Below are 20655 nucleotides of genomic sequence, written 5' to 3'. Positions count from 1 at the left end.
CAACTCCACCTCCCTGTCCTCCAGGTCTTGGCTGCTGCTGCTGCATCACAGAGAATCCTAGTGGGCAAAGCTGAGATTGCTTAACACCCCTAGCCTCATCCAACCAGGTCTCTGTCATACATGCCAGGTCAGCTTGTTCCTTCATGATCAGGTCCTGTATGGCAGCTGTTTCACTATTCACTGACCTGGCATTCAGTAGCAGTATTTTCAACCCAGGCGGGCTGTCACCAAAGGCTGTCCATGCTATTTGGACTAGGAGACAGTTTGGGGACCACAAGTATCCTCTTGTGCTCCTCTCTTCCTTGATATTTTAATTGTCTCCTCCCTTCATAACTGACCTCTATGACTCAAATGGTTGCTCCCTGAAACTGTGTCTCCCTTCTTGCCTCTGAAAAGCACATCCTTTCTCTGTTAGGCCGACAGACCAGTTGCTATTTAAAAAAACCAACAGTCCACTAAACAGACAGGCAGATAGTAAGAACAGATGGTCAAAGCAGATAATAAACCAGGAAAAAGCCAGGACCTCACCCTCTATACCCAGCACAAATATGCTGAGCCAGGGCCTTAGTCCTGAAGATAAAAGAATCCCACTTGGAAGGCAGAGGTCCAAGGAGCAGTAGGCCAGCAGCTTCTTCTCCTCATTGGCCCCCATATAGTCACTGTAGTCCTCTCTCTCTCTCTCTCTCTCTCTCTCTCTCTCTCTGCTGGGGTGTTTTGCAGCAGAACAACGATTGTAATTGTTATTAATAATAGTTGTATGTCTCTGTCATTTTTGACTTGTGGTGACCGTGGGACTAACCTATCATAGGGCTGGTGTTTTTTGGCAAGATTCCTCACTGGGGGCTTGCCATTGCCATTCTCTAAGGGTGAGAGAGTGTGACTTGCCCAAGTTCACCCAGCGGGTTTTTATGCTTGAGTGGAGAATTGAACCCTGATCTCCAGAGTTGTAGTCCAAGATTCAAACCACTACACCAAGCTGGCTTTCTTATTATTTATTGTTACCCCCCACCCACCCACCCAACCTCATTTCCAGCTGCCAGACCAGGCTCAGCCCCAAGGGAGACATAGACTTCTGTTAGCCTAACAGCAGCCGCATGGAGGAACCCAAACAATGGGACCAGAAGCCCAAGCGAGAGGACTCATCCTACCTGTGTGGAAGGCTGTACATCCAGCCCCTGACTGAACTACCTCAAAGGGGCATGGCTCACAATGGCACCCAGACACTTCACAGCCAGGGGAGACAGACGGAAGCCAGCAGGAATATTGGAGCCACTCCAACCACTCAAGGTAGGCTAGGAGGGCAAGGAAACTGAGTTTCTTTGTTCAGCCATAGAGTTTAAGGGTAAAAGTAAAACAAGCAGAAGTCAAAATTCAAACATATAGCCATATTAGTCTGTAGAATCAATATGTAGAGAGCTCTTGTAGCCCTTTTGAGGTTAACTGAATGAAAGAAATTGACAGCTTGAGCTTTCGCAGACTTAAATCCATATGCAGTAACGGAAGTAGACTTAAGTCTATGAAAGCTCATGCTGCCAACTTGTTTCTTTCAGTTGGTCTCAAAGGTGCTACAAGATCTTTCAACAGGCAGAGGTCAGTGATGGAATATTTGGCTTCTGGCTTGGTAGAATGGACTTGGTAAATGGATCTGCTTTGAATCAGATCAAGAAGTTTGTCTCTATAATCCAGTCTTGTTTTCTTAGACAGACAGTGGCTTGCCAGAGCCTCAGGCAAACTTGCTCCCCTGAGTCTTTTTGAACTAGCGATGCCAGGGATTAATTTAGCTGTGGTACTCTTTAAGTGTCTGAAGGGGTTCATGCAGAAGAAGGTGTTTCTGAAAATGTTCTGGTGCTCCTTTTCACCACCCAGTCATAAACCTGCAGTTCCATTTTAACTTCCACAGCGACATCCCCTGGGATCCTCTTGGGATTTGTATTTTAGGGAGCGGTCTTGAGAAGTCTCAGCTGGAGAGCTCCCATCTCTTACAAGACTGCAAATGTCAAGATTCCCCAAGATGAAATCATGGCAATGAAAATGGAGCCGTCCTGCTATAAAGGTGTCCTATGAAAGGGCAGCCCCAGTTATTAATGCTTTAGGGTTATTAAGGAGGGAGTAGACAATTTCTGCAGGACCATGGCCAGATTTTCTGCTCCAGGCCTTCTTGGGGACCCCACAAAACTGGAAGTTCTACTTCCCCTTTTAAAAAATATTGGATTGGATGGCCCTTGTGGTCTCTTTCAACTCTACGATTCTATGAAAAGTTAAACAGTACAGGGGGATAGAATTCCGAGACTTGGGGCTCATTCCCACTGGCAGAATAACATGGGTTGTGATTTGGGTCCCCTCCGTGCTTGTAACCAATTTCAAAAGATCCCTCGTTCTCACTATAAAAGGGAAGGCACCAGGGACGCCAAGCAGGGAAGGAAGGCAGGCATCGGGGAAACCAAGTGGGGAAGGAAAGAAGGCAGGCACCGGGGAAGCCAGATGGGAAAGGAAGGAAGCCAGGCACTGGGGAAGCCAAGCAGGGAAGGAAGGAAGGCACTGGAGGAACAGAGGAGGAGGATGAAGGGGAGGAATTTTTTTTAAAAAAAAATTAAAATACAGAATTTTCGATTGATTTTGCAAGTTATTTGCAAAATCAATCAATCGCATAATCTATCAATCACATATTCTATCAGTTTAAATTAAAAAACAAAAACTGAACACAGGCAGCACTGCTGTCACACCTCCTTTTGTCCTTTCTTGCCTTGCAAGTAGGTACAAAATTAAACAATCGCATAGACTATCAATCACATAGTCTATCAATCATATATTCTAATCACATATTATATCAATTAAAAAAACACAAGTACACAGGCAGCACTGCAAAGGGGGAATGGGGGAATCTGTCAAAACATCACCCCTCTGCCATTTGTCCCTCCCCTCAGAAAGAATTGATTCTGATGATCTGGCGTTCCCACTGTTAAGAATTGCATCAGAACCGATTCTTCTCAAAAGAACGTCAAAATAACTGCTACCAACCCCCCCCCCCCCAGGCTTTTTGCGTTTGCTCCTCTATTTCCCCATCAAATGAGGATCAGACTTGATTTCCAGTGGGAACTAGGGGCATATAGCTCAAATCAGGCTTCGGAGCTTTTCCTAGTGGGAACAACTCTGTAGCCATGTTAGTCTCTAGAATATAAGTATGCAAAGGGATCTAGTAGCACCTTTGAAAACAAATAAGCAAAAGACTTGTAGCCTAAGCTTTTGTAGACTTGGGCCCAAAGCACACTGTAAAAATAATCCAGTTTGAGACTGCTTTAACTGCCCTGGCTCAGTGCTCGGGAATCTTGGGAATTGTAGTTTATTGTGCCATGAGAGCTCTCTGACACAGAAAGCTAAATGTCTCACAAAACTACAGTTCCCAGAATTCCATGGCAGTACAGTTAAGACAGTCTCAAACTGGATTATTTCTCTAGTGTGTTTTGGACCTTGGTCTACTTCCTCAGATGCAGATCTGAGGAAGTAAAATGAGGGTGCATCTATACTGTAGAAATAATGTAGTTTGATGCCAGTTTAGCTGCCATGTTATAGGATCCTGGAATTTGTAGTTTTGTGAGGCACCAGCACTGTTTGGCAGAGAAGGCTAAAGGCCTTGTAAAGTTATCCCATCGGATAATGATAATAGTGACAACAACAGTGTTTATTTATAATGCCCTTTTTGTCAAAGGGCAGAACACCAGACATTGTAGATGCACCCCTAGGCTACAAAAGCTTGTGCTACAACATTTTCTCAGTTAGTGTCAAAGGTGTGACACGATCCCTTTGCAATACAAGGGGAGTTGGCAGCCTGTTTAATAAGGTAAATGGCTGATTCCAAAAGAGACAATTCACTTTTTGTGTGTGTTGAAAATGGTAGTCTAGGGAAGTCAGCGTTTTCCGTGATTACAAAACCAGCCTTGGAGGGCTGCGCTTTGTCCACGCTGGCTTAAGACCACCAGCTTAAATTGAGTTCAGAAGCAAATTGCCAGCCAGAGAAACCTTTTATCTCAGAGTGCTGAAAATATACAATTGGCACACCTTAGGCACTTGGCATCTTGTTAGTTTGGCTGCTGCATTCTGTTCAATTGGGAACTTTATGAACATTGATGTAAAATTTCCAGAAATTTTGAAGCTATGCTGGGAAAACTTTTTCCCAGGATTTTTTTTTGGGGGGGTAGTGGTGGTGGTGGTGATGAAAAGTACCAGGAAAAAAAATTAAAAATGGCAATACTGTCACACTTTATAAATTGAAAGCCACTTTATTACTTAAGGAATATAAAACATGAGTTGGCCCTCCACATTTTTGGCTTTGAGTTTTGTAGATTTGATTATTCATGGATTTGATTAATATGTTCCCTATTGGAATCGTTAGGTCCTCCAGTGGAATTCTATGGTCAACTTCTGCCAAAAGTCATGCTGGAGGACCTAGAGATTCCTAGTGAAACACTTCTTTAAGCATTTATAGGTCCTCCAGTACAATTCTGTGGTCAGTTTCTGCCAAAGGTCATGCTGGAGGAACTAAGTTTCATAGATAGATCACTTCTCTAGGCATTTGTTGGTCCTCCACTGCAGTTCTATGGTAGGCATTCAGTAGATATTGACCATAGAGTTGTACTGGAGAACACAGATTCCTAGAAAAGTGATCTCTCAGGTTAAAAAAATAGCTTTTTTAAAAAATTGTGGTTTTCCCACTTTCACAGGGGTCCTGTGCCTCTTACTCCAGCGAATGTGGAGTAATCCCACTGTAATTTGGTTTGCCTTAATATTATCATGTTTGGTACAGGTTATTTATTACAAATTGAATTTAATTTTTATATTTAATATATGTTAATAATTAATATTTAATATTTACAAATGGACCAGAGAGTCCTGAACTATAAGGAATTGATTGCATTTTGCCAGTTCAAAAAAAAAGGCAACAATTAATAAAAACAAGGCAGGGGAACTATCAACAACATAACGCTTTTTTTAGTTTCCTCTATTTCTCCATAGTGTCAAGCAGACGTTCCTGTCAAATGAACTGAGAAAAGGAAACCCAAGACTAAGAATTGCAGTGATCTGATCCTGTAATTAGTCTTGTCTATAAGCCTTCCTCTGACATAATTCTTAGAAATAATTTTGGGGGAGGAACTATATGAACACAAGTGTTCCCACATTTTCCCTGGAAGAAAAGGCTTTGGGGGAAAAAAAAAAAAACAACCTTTTTCTTTCCCCCTAAATTTAACCATTCCCCCCCCCACCTAGGGCTTCGTATCACTAGTAATGGATAGTTCTCAGAAACATTTATATCTATCCGTCAGGCAAGCTGGCCACAGGAAAGGGCCATGACTCAGTGGCAGAGTTAACACTTTGCATCCAGAGGGTTCCAGGTACATTCCCTTGGATGAGAAGAGAGCTCTACCTGAAATTCCAGAGAGCCACTGCTGGTCAGTGTAGTTGCTGCTGAACTACAGGGACCAATGGCTTGGTCTGAGCTCATTCAGCTACATCACTGGTCAGATCCAATGATCCAGGAAGGAATGCATCCTGTTTTTTGAAAGGATTTCAGATGCCAGTAATTTGTTGTTGTTAACTGCCCTCAATCTTGATCCATGGTGACTCTGTGGATGAGACATCTCCAAGACTCCCTGACCTCCACTGCTCTGCTTAGTTCCCGCAAATTCATACCCATGACTTCTTTAATAGAGTCCATCCATCTTATCCATGGAATTGCCATCTGCAGACGGCAAGCCCTTGGTTGTCTCCAATAAAGGCCTACCTGATGCTGTTGCAGCTGCTGCCACTGCACCACCTTCCTCCTCCTCCTCATTCTCTCAGTCCTCCTTGTCATTGTCATCCTCTTCCTCCTCCTCCCTATTGCTCCCACAGCGTGCAGCTGCTCTGATCTTGAAGAAGCTGCTCTTCTCGGGCGGTGGGTACAATTGTGAGGAGGAGGAAGAGCACAAGGAAGAGGAGGAGGAGGAGGAAGAGGAAGAAGAGGGCGGTGGCAGGGGCAGCTGCAACAGCACCAGGAAGGAACTTGAGTATTCAAGGATTTTGGCATCTGCATCTGTGCGGGAGGGTGTGTTTGTGTCTGGAAAGGATCTCTGTGGCTATCAAGGTCCCACTGTAAATCTTTACATTTTAGGATATTTTCTAGTTCTTTCATAGCCACCCTCTCAATTCTTAATCTTCTTATTTCCTGGCTGCAGTCCCTGTCAGTGTTTGAGACTTTTTTCCACTCTTTCTATTTCTTCATGGTCTGGGTTGAATTTATGTAGATTCTCCGTGGTCATTATTTTTGTTTTCTTTATGTTCAACATATGGAATGGAGACAGATCGGATTACAAATGTACTTTAAGTTTCCTGGACTTTGCTAAACTCCCAATTCCCACATGACCAGAAGGAGGAGGAACCAGCCTGCAAATTTACCCTCCTCATACCATCTTAACCAAGGACAGAAGAACAAAATGCAGGCTTCCTACTAACATCTCCATTTTTTTTCTCCTGTTTGATTTGTAACACCTTGCCTGATGAAGTAGCCAGTGGAGCTTTGAAAGCTTGCAACAAGTATATTGTGCATTTTGGTTGGCTAATAAAGGTATCACTGTTTGGTGGGTTTTTGTTTGAATTTGCTAAATGGCCAACACAGCTACCCATGCATATTTTATGTTCAACCTTAAGCCTACCTTTGCATTTTCATCTTTGATCTTCCTTGATAGATGTTCCAGGTCTGTGAGGTTTTCTGCTAGTACTATGGTGTCATTTGCAGATCTTAGATTGTTGATATTCTTTCTTCCTATTTTCACTCTTCCTTCTTCTGGGTCCAAGCCTGTTTTTCTTATAATATGTTCTGCAGACAAGTTGAACAGATAGGGTGATAAGATGCAGCCTTGTCTGACCTTTTTGCCAATTGGGAACCATTCAGTTTCTCCATGTTCTGTTGGGACAGTCACCTCTTGTCCTGAGTACAGATTCCTCATCAGGACTATCAGATGTGTTGGCACTCCCATGTCTTTAAGGACGTTCCACAGCCTTTCGTGATCTATGCAAAGGCTTTGCTATAGCCTATATAGCACATGCTTCTTTTCTTCTGGAAATCCTTGGTGCACTCCATTATCCATCATATATTTGCAGTGTGGTCTCTAGTGCCTCTTCCTTTTCTGAACCCTACTTGAACCTCTGTGATTTCTCTCTCCATGTATGCTTGGAGTCTGTGTTGCAGAATTTTGTTTGTGTGGGGAAATTAGTGCTATGATCCTGTAGTTGCTGCAGTCTCTTATGTCTCCTTTTTTGTGGATGGAGGTGTATATTGATTGCTTCCAAACTGTTAGCCATCATTTTGATTTCCATATCTGTTGACATATGTTGGTTAGCACGAGATTTGACTCTGTCGGTGTGGACTGGAGCAGTTTGATTGGAATATCATTTGTTCTTAGTGATTTGTTTTTCGCCATTTCTCTTATTGCATTTTAGAATTTGGGGTTCATCTTATATTTCTTCATTCCATGTGTCTTTCATTTTGTCATCTCTTTTATGTAATTCTTCTGTATATTGCAACTGTCTTTCTATTCCTTCCTGGACTTGAATTATGTTGTTATTATTGTCATATATGTCTTGCTAATTGGTTTGTATTTTGTTTGATTTCGCAGATTTTGTGGAATATATCTCTTGTTGTCTTCTATTTCTCTGCACTGGTCATTGTAGTAGTTTTCGTTTTCTTCTTCATGGTCTCTGTGAATCATACAAATGGGTTTCACTGTGCCTGCGCAGTGCTGTTCGGAAAATTCTGGAATCACTGGGCAAAGTTTACTTTGCAACATATAGAAACTTTTTGGCGGTAACTCCACCCATCCGTTATAAGGCTCCTGCCTTCCCACTCTTTCCCCAGTTCCTTTTTTCCGTCGTGTTGGCTGCTGTTTGGAACTTTGCTCTTGCTAGCTCGTTTCGGATCACTGGTTTTCTTCTGACTCGGACTGTTTTTGGACTTTGGCTTTTCTTCTTCCCCCGTGTTATTGGACTTTGGACTGTTCACTTTGATTTGGATCTCGCTTTGGCTTGTCGACCTCGGTGAAGATGTCTCCCCCTTTCAAGAAGTGTGACGTCTGTGGGGGAAAGGTTCCTGTGCAGGATCCACATTCGTTTTGCCTGCTGTGCCTCGGCGGGGACTACGACCCCAGGGCTTGCAGCCTCTGTAAGTCTATGTCCTCCCAAGCCTGGAAGAACCGGGAATCCCGGCTGACGTCCGCGATAGCCCAGGGCAGGATTCGGGAAGAGGATTCCCGTCCCGCTTCAGCCCCTTCGGCCCCTGTGGTGGCTCCTCCTCTCCCGGCCTGGGATGGCCTGGCCAGCGCTCCTCCCTCTACCTCTCTGGTGCTGGATTCGGGGGTCTCTGACGCCACACCCCCGGTGGCCCGCGGCTCCACTAAGCCCAGTGCCACTTCCAAACCTGCTAAACACCCGCATAAATCAGGGTCAGTGGGTTCTGTTGCCGCCTCGACTCCAACTCGTGAGGAGGGAGCCCCCTCCGAAGCCTCGGTGGCATCCCAGCGGGCGGTCTCTGACCATAAGTCCCATAAGGCGGCTCCATCGGCATCTTCCAGCTCCAAGAGAGCCAAGGAGAAGTCCAGATCATCTGACTGTTCCAAGCCCTCCAGGTCCGATGACTCCGGTTCGAAAAGGGCCACCGCTGAACCCGATGACTCGGGCTCGAAGAAGTCCGCCTCCATTAAGAAGGATGGGACTGGGCCTGTGGGCAGGATCTCGGAGTCACCGATCCTCTTCTTTCCTCCGGATGCACCTCGTCGGTCTAAATCGGGCAAGAAGAGGCAGGCATCGGCCCCAGTCGCGACATCCACGGCTACCAAGAAGGCCAAGTTACCAAGTGGCCATTCAGGTTCCCAGTCGGGGTCTCCTTCCAAGAGGCCGGTCACATCCAAGGAGGCTGATGGGTCCCGGAAGACTCACCGTCGGGACCGTTCTCGTCCTAGCTCCCTGCCGGTGGTTGCTTCCCTCGCTACACCATCTGTTGAAGGTTACTCTTCTGTAGGAGATCATGGCCAGGGTGCTACCGTAGAACCGACTGTTGCGGGAGTGCCATCCTCGGTTCCGGGTCCATCGGCTTCGACAACAATCCCCTTTCTTCTGTCGGACGATGAGGATCCTTGTGATCTCCCAGTGAGGTCCTCTTCACCTGCCTTGCATTTTCCGGCCCGGGCCCTGGATGATGCGGTGTACTTCTATGACTGAGACTGACCAGTTCTACTTGCCAGTACCTAGAGAGGTTGCTATGGCCAAGCCCACTTCTGCTCGGGACCGTGCTCATGACCAGGACCGTGCTCATGGTCAGGATCGCTATCGACCCGAGGAACGTACCGACCGCCCAGGTCTGTCGATGGCACTTTCTTTACTGCCTGCGACTCGTCCAGCTGAGCACCCCAGGTCCACTGTTGCAGTTGACCTGCTCTCTTCAGACTCTGAACCAGACCCCATCGCTTCCGATGGCACCTCGGGTGACGAGGGGCTTCCTCGGGATTCCCCTCAATACCTTCACCACCCGGAGGTGGCTTCCCCGACGGATGATGTGCGGTCATTTGCGGAGCATGTTATCAAAATGTCCAGGGCCCTGGACACTGAACTCTCCTATCCTGAGGAAGAGGCCAAGGATCCTGTTGAGCGCCGTGTCCGTGGTCGGGTCCACACAACACCCTCCATTCCGTTCCTGCCTTCACTGGAGACTCTGGTCAAGCGTTCCTGGGACACCCCTTCTTCACTCCTTGGCCCGCCGTGCAAGATAGAGTCCCTGTATAGGGTCTCGGCTCCGAACTCGCCCTGGTTGACTTCACACTCTCGCCAGAACTCGGCTATTGTGGAAGGCGCCCAGCAGGCCTCGACTCAGCGTCAGGCTGCCTCACCGATGGACAAGGAGGCCAAAAAGATTGATGCTTTGGCGAGGAAGGCATATGCGGCGGCTGCGTTAGAGGTGAAGGCGACCAATTACACTGCGTGTATGGGCGCCTATGTCCAGACCTTGATGGAGGGCATTTCCCCGATTGTGCCGGACGTCCTGGATGGGGTGCAACAAACACTGACTGAGATCAGGGACGAGGCCCATTCCATTGTCGCCTGGCTCATCACGGCGTCCAGGAATGTTGTAGAGTGTTCGGGCAGGGCCATGGCAGCATCCATCGCTCTGAGGAGGCACGCCTGGCTCCATGGTTCAGACCTCAACTCCAGTGTCAGAGCCACCATTGAGGACATGCCTATTGATGACTCGGGCCTATTTCATGCCGAGACGGACGATAGACTTAATCGGAAGTTTAGGATGAAGGCGGCGGCGAGAAAGCAGGATCCCGATCAAGGCAAGAAGAGGGCATGAAAACTCCCTGTGCACTTCGCCTCTCCTCTGTGTTTTTTGAACATCCTTAGGCCTTTTGCCAACGTATGCTGCCTCCAGTCGGTCCGAGAGACTTTTCCAATGCTACTCGGAACCGAAGACGGGGTTACCCGTGTCGGTGCAGAGGTTTTCCAAATGGGTGGCTGGTACCATCCACCTCTGCTATGAACTGCTGGGTAAACCTCTCCCTGGCAGGGTTCGGTCCCACTCCACGAGAGCAGTGTCAGCATCCTCTGCATTCCTGTTGGGGATTCCCTTGCAGGATGTCTGTAAGGCGGCTGTCTGGTCCCAACCATTGACTTTTATAAAGCATTATAGGCTGAACACCAGAGCCATCCGAGACGCAGCTTTCGGGAGGGCTGTGTTGGTTTCAGGGTTGCGTTGACTGCACTACTGATGGTTTGTGTTGTCAGCATTTGTGTACATAATGCTACTGTTTTACATTCTGTTGAATGTTGGTTTGCACAATTCCAATGGGACTGGTCTTGCATGACCTTAATCCCCTTCTCAGGTTTTGCAAGGTATTGCTGTGTTGAGTTTTTGTGCTTGAACAAAAGACTGACTCTTTTTATGGTTCAAGGTGTTTATTGTTTCAATAAAAATACCCTTGGTTTACCATAGCTTTGGTTTCAGGACACTCCCTCCGCCGCATACCTAAGCTTGTCAGTCTAAACCCATTTGTATGATTCGCAGAGACCACGAAGAAGAAGGACAGGTTGCTCACCTGTAACGGTATTTCTTCGAGTGGTCATCTGTGAATACATACAAATCCCACCCGTCCATCCCCTCAGTGTCCTGCTCTACATTGGCTCTTTCCATCGCCTGCTTGGCGGAAAAATTGCGGAACTGGGGAAAGAGCGGGAAGGCAGGGGCCTTATAACGGGTGGGCGGATTTACCGACAAAAAGTTTCTATATGTTGCAAAGTAAACTTTGCCCAGTGATTCCAGAAGTTTCCGAACAGCACTGCACAGGCGCAGTGAAACCCATTTGTATGTATTCGCAGATGACCACTCGAAGAAATACTGTTACAGGTAAGCAACCTGTCCATCTCTATGCACTACCTGTTGTACTGTTGCATTAATGGTTCTTAATTTGTTCCTATCTTCCTTTTGTTTTGTTTTCTTTCCTTTATTGCATGTAGTGCTTTATCTGTCATCCATTGTTTATTTTCTTTCTTTTTGTCTATTGAAAGTGTCTGTCTGCAGCCTTCTTTTATTATGTTTTTTTTCAGTCCATAGTTCATCTAGCTTTTGGTCTATTATGCTTAGAATCGCAAATCTGTTCCTTATGTTGTCAATAAATTCTGTTAATATTGTTTAGGTCATATTTTGGCATGATGACTGGTTTTGTTTTCTTCCTGAGTTTTAATAGAGGTGCACAAAAAGGGGGACAGTTTTTAATCCAAAGACAGTGTAGAAAAGTTTTTTAAAACAATGTGGCACTCTTATTGATTAAAACGTCTGCATTTCACCCACAGATGTTCCACCAGTAGAAGAGCAACCCCACTGCCTGGCCTCCTCAATGGAAGCCAAGACCCACCAAGAACTGCCCCCACGCCCCATTTCCCCAGCTCCATCCCCTATGGAGGCTCCACCTGCTCTAGACAAACAGCCACCAGCCCAGACATCTTCTGAAACCGAGGACCCTGAAGACACTCTGCTCCTCCACCTTTTAAAAAAACAGGAGACCACCGCTGTTTGTGGGAAGACAGATGAAGATGTGATGGAGAATGTTGGGGAGGAGATCTTACAAGAGCAGGACAAATTTGTCCTAAGTCTGGAGAATGTCCAGGCCCTCAAGGTATGTAGAGAGCCCCAATGATGTGCTGTTTAAAACCGCTAATGCAGGCAAGGGCAATTCTAAGGGTAACTGTTTCCGAAATCCCCCGGGGCAGGGGATGGTAGTAGTGCAGGGTAGTTGGAAGTGTCTGCTGCAACAAAAGTAACATCTGAGAGTTTGGTGGCAACAAAGACTAGCAAATTTTATTTGGCAGAAATGTCTGGGCTCTAGTCCCCACATCCTTAGATGAATGGATGGGGAGGAAGTTTGAACACATGCCTGAAGATGTGAACTAGAGTCATGGAAGCTCATGTTAAAATAAATTAGTTTTTGCAGTGCTATAAGACCCTTACAAGATCTTATTTCATATTTCATTGTCCGAATTTTCCCCTTTGGGCAAGGTTTTGATATGATATACTGTATTTTCCGGCCTATAAGACGACTGGGCGTATAAGATGACCCCCAACTTTTCCAGTTAAAATATAGAGTTTGGGATATACTCGCCGTATAAGACCACCCCTCTTCCAACGCACACCAAATAAAATTTTAAAAAAACATCACTGCATTTACCCCAACTCGTTCTCCAATCTTGGCTGGCTTGCTTGCTTGCTTGCTGCCTGCCTGCCTGCTTATTTATTTATTTATTTATTTACCTACCTACCTACCTACCTACCTACCTATCTCTATCTATCATCTATCTATCATCTATCTATCTTATCTATCTATCTATCTATCTATCTATCTATCTATCTATCTATCATCTATCTATCTTTCTTATTTTTATTTTTTTATTTTTATTTACCAGTTATTTATGGTTCAACCACTAGGGGGGGCTAGCTGCTATGTAAGCCAGCTCCCCAGGCCTTTGCTGAGGCCTGCAAAGCCTGCCTTGCATGCAGGCAGTGCCTTGGCCTACTATAGGCCAAGTTAGGGGGCCTGATGCCCACAACCGCCGGCTTCCAAAGGGCTCCGGAGGGCTTTGGAAGCTGGCAGGACAACCAGGTAAGTGTGATGGGTTCCTGGGGCTCTCTTGTTACCGACATACAAGACAGCCCCCAACTTTTGACCCCATTTTAAAGGGTCAAAAAGTCGTCTTGTACGCCAGAAAATACGGTATGTATTTGTGCTTTTCCAGCTGTGAAAGCGGAGCCATCCTTCATAAGGGTTGGTTCCCCCTGTTCGCTCCAATCAGGTAGGACCTAGAATTCTGGGCGTGAACCCTGGGAATCCATTCCCCTTGTTTCCGAGTCTAGTTCCTGCATTCACTCCGTCAGGTTACTTTCAGACTCCCTTGTCCTCTTCTTCTAAAAAAGAAGGAAAGAAAGAAACAACCTTTCTTTCCTTTTTTCCCATACCTCCCCTCTCCTATGGAGCAGGCTAGATGTGGGACAGAGGAGATGGACAGCCCTGGGATGCCCGGTGATTCCTGACATCTGCCAAGGGCTCCTGTGGCGCGGAGAGAGTTGGCCCAGACTTCTGACGTGTGGCCGGGAGGCCACAGGGTGCAGCCAGAGGAGGGATATCCCTCATCTCCGTGCTCTAATGCGCCTGACCGCTGTGACCTGTCCCGAAATCAGGAGGAAGTGGCTCTCTCGGAGGTCTCTAGGAGCATAAGTAAGGCCATAACGCGTGGCCGCATCTCGCCCCACCACTCCCGCCAGAGTTGGCTAACCTGGTGTCTGCCCTTACGGCAGCCATTTCTTCTTCCCTGCCCTCCTCCGATAGGGAGGCTCGCCCCATAAAGGAGCCTTTGTTAGTTTCTCCCAGGGACTCCGACTCCGAGGGCGACAGGCTTCCTGGGTAGTCTGAATCAGAGGAAGGAGAGTGGTCTGTTGATGACAAAGTTATTGAGCCTTCTTCGTCTTCTTCATTCAGACTTTTTTGTGCTAATGATTTTCCTATTTTATTAAAAAAGGCATTAAAGTCCTTGAGTTAGATACAAAACCACTGACTCCTAACCAAGAGGAGACTGATCTTCCCAAGGGCAAAAAAGATTCCTTCTCTAAGCCTTCCCTGGCTAGTGATGAGGTGCCTTTCTCATCTGAATTCATGAGAGTCCTTAGGGAAGAATGGTCAAAACCTGCAACTGTTAGACCCAATCCCTCTTCTGTTAAAAAATTATATTCCCTCCTTCAAACCATGATGTCCAAATTACAGATTCCTCTTGTAGATGCTCCAGTGTTGTCTCTCGTTAGATCTGCCATCTGTTCTAAAGATGGAGAAGATTCCCTTAAATTGCCAGAGGACAAAAGGGTTGACTCTGCCCTCAAACGGTCCTTCGAGGCATCTTCCATTGCTATCAGGGCCACCACTTCTACTTCTGTGTTAACCAGGGCTGCTCACCTCTGAGCCAAGGACCTCGTATTAGAGGTGCCTCGGGGCAATACCAGGCTACGCCAAGGAATTAATAAATTATTAAAGCCTTTGCTGCTGATTCCTCCCTCGATGTCATTCAGTTTAGTGCCAGTGCCCAGGCAGCTTCTATCCCTGTCAGAAGACATTTTTGGCTAAAAAAATGGCAGGTAGATTCTAGATCTAAACAAAATTTAACTTTGGCTCCTTTCGGGGGTGTCAAGCTATTTGGTGAAGTTTTAGAACCTGTCCTTATTGAAACGAAAGATAAGAAAAAGGCTCTTCCTTCCATTCCCCGCTGAGAGGAAAAAAAAATATCTTGTCAGGGACAATCTTCCTTTCGTTCCTTTTGATCCTCCCGTGGGAGAGGCGGCAGACGTGGTGGACGACAGTGGTCTGACCAGAGATCTTCCTCTAGATCTCAATACAGCAAGTCCTTTGGTAGATCAACTAACACAGGACTGTCCAATAATTCCAACTCCTCAGGAAAACAACAAAATTCATCTACATGACTATCTGGACCCCAAAGTGGGAGGGAGACCAGCTTTTCTCTCAGATGTAGTCCAACACCACCTCAGACAGATGGGTCCTTTCCACCCTGTCATCAGGGTGTCTAATAGAATTTATGTGCCTTCCTAGAGATCATTTCATCGCTTCTCCCAGATCCTACAGACCTCACAATTCTATTAATGATAGAAGCCATCGACCATCTGATCCAAGTTGAAGCAGTAGAACTGGTTCCCTTGTCTCAAATCTCTTTCAGATCCTATTCTAATCTCTTCATTGTTCCAAAAAGAGACAAATCTTGGAGAACAGTCCTCAAACTCAAAAGGGTCAAAAAATTTGTAACAAAACATCGATTCCGGATGGAAACGCTCAAAATGATAACACAATCTCTTTGAAGAGGCGACTATCTGGCCCCTCTGGAATTGACAGAAGCTTATTTGCATATTCCGATACATCCAGACCACCGCAGGTTTCTTCACTATCGTTACCACAACAGACATCTTCAATACAAGGTGCTCCTGTTTGGTCTTTCATCAGCCCCAAGGATATTCACCAAAATCATGGTTGTCCTAGTGGCCTATTGGCGTCTCCAGGGCCTTCATGTCTTTCCCTATTTGGACGACATCCTGATTGCTTCATCGTCTCCACAACAGGGAATGAAAGGTGTCAATTTCATTCTTACATTGTTATGTCTCCATGGTTTTCAGGTAAATCTTGCGAAGAGCCACGTTGTTCCTTCTCAAATCATCCAACACCTTGGAGTCATCATAGACACCACAAGCTGCCTGCTACAGCTCCCCCTCAGAGAGGATCAAGACCATTCAAGATACCATCAAGTCTGTAAAGAAAAGTCCCTCATCAAATCTTCTTCTAGCGAGGCTTCAAGGTCTAATGATTGCAGCATCTCAAGCGTCCCTTGGGCTCGTTATCACTCCTGTGAGTTACAATGGTTGATCCTGCCACACCAGAAGTAAATCACTCACCAAATCCACAAACAGATTCCAGTTCCCCACAGAGTCAAACTGTCCCTAACATGGTGGACAACTCATCACATCTGGTGGGGATGCTCGTTTCTACCCCCTCCACCAATCTTGATCACAACCAATGCCAGCCTGAGGGGCTGGGGGGCCACCCTGGACAATCTCTGTGCTCAGGGACGATGGAACCAGTCTGAAAAAACTCACATAATAAACTGGCTCGAACTGAGGGCCATAAGGCTGGCGCTCCTGGCCTTTGCTCAACACATAAAAAACAAAGTTCTGGTCCTCACAGACAACATGACAACAAAGGCACATCTAAACCGACAAGGAGGGACCAGGTTGTTGTCGTTAATGAAGAAACAACCATTCTCCTTCATTGGGTGGACACCAACCTGTTGTCCATCAAGGCAGAACACATAAATTGAAAACTAAATACAAGGGCCGATTGGTTGAGCAGGTCAGACATAAACCAAGCAGAGTGGCACCTCCACCCAGAGATGTTCAACCTCATAACTCAAAGGTTCGGGATGCTGTTGGTAGATCTATTTGCATCTCCAATAAACAACCAAAGTCCCCAGGTTATTTTCAAGATTTGAGACTCAGGAAGCAGAACAGATCGATGCTCTCCACTCCTCTTGGCCAAGAGGTCTTCTTTATGCATTTCAACTGACGGCAATGATATCACGATGCCTCTAAACTCTAAGAAGCGAAAGGTCACCGATCATTCTCGTGGCTCCTCATTGGCCAAGAAGGGTGTGGTTTCCAGAGATATCTCAACTGGCCCAGGACCACTTCCGTCGTCCATTATGCAAAGACCTCCTCTCACAGGGTCAAATAATATATCCAGACCCAGACTGGCTAAACCTTCATGCGTGGAAATTGAAAGGCGACTGTTAATAAAAGATGGCCTTTCTCCTCGGGTGGCTGACACTATCATTCAATCTTGTAGGGATTCTGCTCGTAGGATTTACTAATAATCTTATTGATCCTTTTCTGACTGGTGTGTCTCCAACAATACCTCACCCTTGTCAGTATCAGTTGACACCCTCCTCCTATACCTCCAAGATGGGCTCGACAAGGGGCTCAGACCTAATACTTTAAAGAGACATGTTTCCACTATTTTGTCGGCACTCCCAGCAAAATCAGCATTTAGATTATCCAACCACATTTATGTCAAAAAGTTTTTGAAAAGCAGCTGCTCTCATTAAACCACCTACAATACATAGATATCCCAATTGGGATCTTCACATCATTCTTCAGGCCCTGACTAAGCTGCCATTTGAACCTCTAGACATGGCAGAACTAAAGTTTCTGACTTGGAAGACTCTTTTCCTCACGGCTATCACTTCTGCCCAAAGGATCTCTGAACTTGGAGCCCTATCAACCAGAAAGGAGTTATGCATATTCAGAAAAGATTCTGTTTTGCTTCGTCTAGATCCTACCTTTATGCCTAAGGTCAATGCTACCTTTCATAGATCTCAAGAGGTTATTTTATCCTCCTTTGTTCCAGATCATAAAAAGAAATCGAAAGGACATGGCATACCCTAGATGTATGCAGGGCCTTACACATTTATCTCAAACGCACCCGGCCTTGGCGAAAATCAGATCGTTTATTGGTGTCATTCAGCAATACTTACCTGGGCAAAAGGGTCTCTTCATCTACATTGTCAAGATGGATCTGATCATGTATTCGCAAGTGTTATACAGTTTCAGGAACAACTCTTCAAGTAAGGATCACTGCTCATTCCACTCGTAGTGCCGCCACAACTGCTGTCCTGGCCACAAACGCCCCATTGTCCGATATTTGTAGGGCGGCCACATGGTCATCTCCGTCAACATGAGGCTTCTTTCGGTAGACAGATTCTTCAGTCCATTTTATAATTCAGATATTACCTCAGTTTCCCACCCAGTTCCGGGGAGCTTTGGTATGTCCCTTATGAAGGATGTCTTCGCCTTCAACGCTGAAAACAAACATCTCACAAGGTAAGCCAGTGTTCATTTTTAAAATACATCATTGTATTTAAATTGAAATCTGACATGGAAACTTTCAGGAGTGTCCTTTCTAAGGAGCCAGTGAAATCCACATCCCTGCATCCGACGCTTCTGAAGGAGAGATGGGGAATGTGTGGTCTTTCAGATTTGTTGGCTTGCAGCTCACTTCATCCCTAGAAGGCACGGTTAATAGCAAGGGATGACGCAAGACACAGGGAGAGGGCCATGTGTTTCTCACTTATATTTTAGAGCTTTGCTGGGTTTTAATTTAAGCTGGTTTTATATATTCCTAGTTTTACCAGAGCCAAAAAAACACCCCTCCTTGCATCTCAAAACATTAATCTCAGAATGTCCTGACATTTCGAATTTGACAATCCAAACTTTAAAGAAAGCAGTAGAAAATACTCAAGGAATAACAAACAGGGCACCTCAGAATTCGAACTGGCAGCTATTTTGACAAATGGGATGTTTTGCAACACATGGCAGTCTGTCATTATTGACTGCATCCAGAATGAGTGAGTTACGTTTAGTTCCCTTTGAAATTAATACCTTATCTCCCTTTAATTTTCCAGCTTTTTTCAGCCTAGTGTTTTATAGTTTCTGTGCTGTGTTTCAGTAAGCATCCTGTCTGTTGTGTTGTCTGCTAGTGAAGGATCTTCAAGGACAGCCCTATGTAGAGTCATTACAGCAATCTAATCTGGAAATTACCAGTGCATGAACTGCTTCTTGCAATCTCAGCTCCAAAGGAATTTTGTGAAATGTTCACTTCAAACTTGAAAGGCATACTGGCTAAACGTTGCCTCGTTGGTGGTGGATGTTTCCTTCAAGGTTTGCACATCCTCTCAGCAGGAGTGAGGCTATGTGCCTGTTTGCGGTTAACTGTTTTTAACACAAGTGAAGTGTTTCAAACCATGGAGTTCTGCTGGGACCTATGGACATTGACCTTTTTGAGATCCTGATTGTAGGTGTCTTGGTCTGAGTGTGTTGATAGAGGGTACTTTGCTCTTTCTGCCTCTCCATTTATTTGATGCTTTAAATTTTAAATTAAATTTGAATCCTTTAAATCATTCATGAATAGGATTCTGAGGCATGCAGTACCATAGTCGAGCAGAGGGGAAAAGCCAGCAAGCAGCTGGCGCCACGGAGAAAGAGAGAGGCAGGCATAGACCGGGAAGCTGGGAAAAGGGTTTGTCAGGCTTGTGTGTGTGTGTAAGTAAATCCCTGTTGGCTACAGGACGAAACCACCTTTATCAATTGAGTCTTGTAGGAGCTTCATTTTAACTCTGGGCTTTTTATTATTCTATATAAATTTTTACAAATCTTTTCCCCAATTATTGAATGTTTTGAAACAGAAAAATCATCTTTGGCAACACTACCATCTTTATTGTGGCTATTTTCTCCATCCAAGAAATATTTAATTTTTTCCACCTTTCCAAATCTTTAAAAATAATTTTCCAAGTTTTCCCATAATTATTCCCAAATAATTCTGTGTTTTTTGTACATATTTTTATTTAGATTTGTATAGTCTGTATATAAGCTGTCCATGTTTAGGCTATTCATATGTATCTATATTGTATTGTGGTATATTGTACTTAGTGCACTATATTAACATTTTATATATAGGTGTATTATAACGCCCAAATATTTCCCAGAATTTTTCAATCGGAATCCCGTTTTTTCTTCCAATATTTTCTCTTCTTCCTTGGTCAAATTCATGCTTAACATATTTGTTTTTTCTTTATTAATCCTATATCCTGCTACTTTTCCAAAATTCACAACTCTCAATTAGATTTGATATTATCAAGACTTGGTCATCCACGTATGCTCTTAATTTATATTCTTCTCCTTTCATTTTAAACCCTTAAATCAGCTGATTTTCTCTAATATTGTTCAAAAGTAATTCCAATATTAATATAAGAGTGGTGATAGGGGGTAACCTTGTCTCGCTCCTTTATATATCATACAGGGGCCTGTTTTTCCTCCATTGATCAATATATTTGTCTCTTGCTTATTATAGATCATTTCAATCCAGCTTTAGGATTTTTCTCCAACATCCATTTTTCCTAATACCCCAAACATGAACTCCCAATTAATATTATCGAAGGCTTTCTCCGCGTCTATAAATATCATTGCTATTTTTTTTATCAATTCTTTTTTTATGAATTTCTATCAAATTTATAAAATTTCTAATATTATCTTTTATCATTCTATTAGGGAGAAAGCTGCATTGATCTGAGTGAATCCAATTATTTAAAATATTTTTAATCTTTCTGCCAATATAGATATAAATAATTAAAAATCAGAATTAAGAAGTGCAATTGGTTTATAATTTTTTTGGATAGGTCAAGCCTTTTCCTTCCTTTGGTATCAAAATTGTACTCGATTGAGTCCATGTTTGGGATATTTTACCTATCATGATTTCATTCATCATTTGTAATAATGGTCTGATCACATATTTTTCACCAATTTTATAAAACTTATTTGAAAACCCATAAAACCCAGGGGTTTTCCCCGTCTTACATTTTTGTATGGCTTGTGAGAGATCTTGTAAAGTTATTGGTTTATTCAGTAATTCCCTTTGTTCATCTGTGAATCCAAATAATTTGTTATTTTTAAATCATTTATTTTTGGTTTTTTAAAAAATTCTGTAT

The 20655-nt window shown here is 44.5% G+C and overlaps 1 protein-coding gene across 7 annotated transcripts in view; it reads left to right on the top strand.

Moving 5' to 3' along the window:
* The window catches only part of LOC149284527 (uncharacterized), a 109519-nt gene that overhangs the window by 12483 nt on the left and 76381 nt on the right, over positions 1 to 20655 (top strand). For 6 of the 7 annotated variants that reach the window (XM_089496528.1, XM_089496531.1, XM_089496532.1 and 3 more), the window contains exons 2-3: positions 1034 to 1287; positions 11872 to 12194. In XM_089496528.1, coding sequence (XP_089352654.1) covers positions 1095 to 1287; positions 11872 to 12194 — 516 coding nt within the window. In that variant the 5' untranslated portion in view covers positions 1034 to 1094. The remainder of the gene's footprint in view (positions 1 to 1033; positions 1288 to 11871; positions 12195 to 20655) is intronic. The other variant, XM_089496529.1, reaches the window with a different exon arrangement.

The sequence above is a fragment of the Sceloporus occidentalis genome, unplaced genomic scaffold (genome assembly GCF_023333645.1).
Source record: "Sceloporus occidentalis isolate IW3139 unplaced genomic scaffold, rSceOcc1.0.p SCAF_91, whole genome shotgun sequence".
NCBI lineage: Eukaryota > Metazoa > Chordata > Lepidosauria > Squamata > Phrynosomatidae > Sceloporus > Sceloporus occidentalis.
This window is presented reverse-complemented; position numbering and strand designations above follow the sequence as displayed.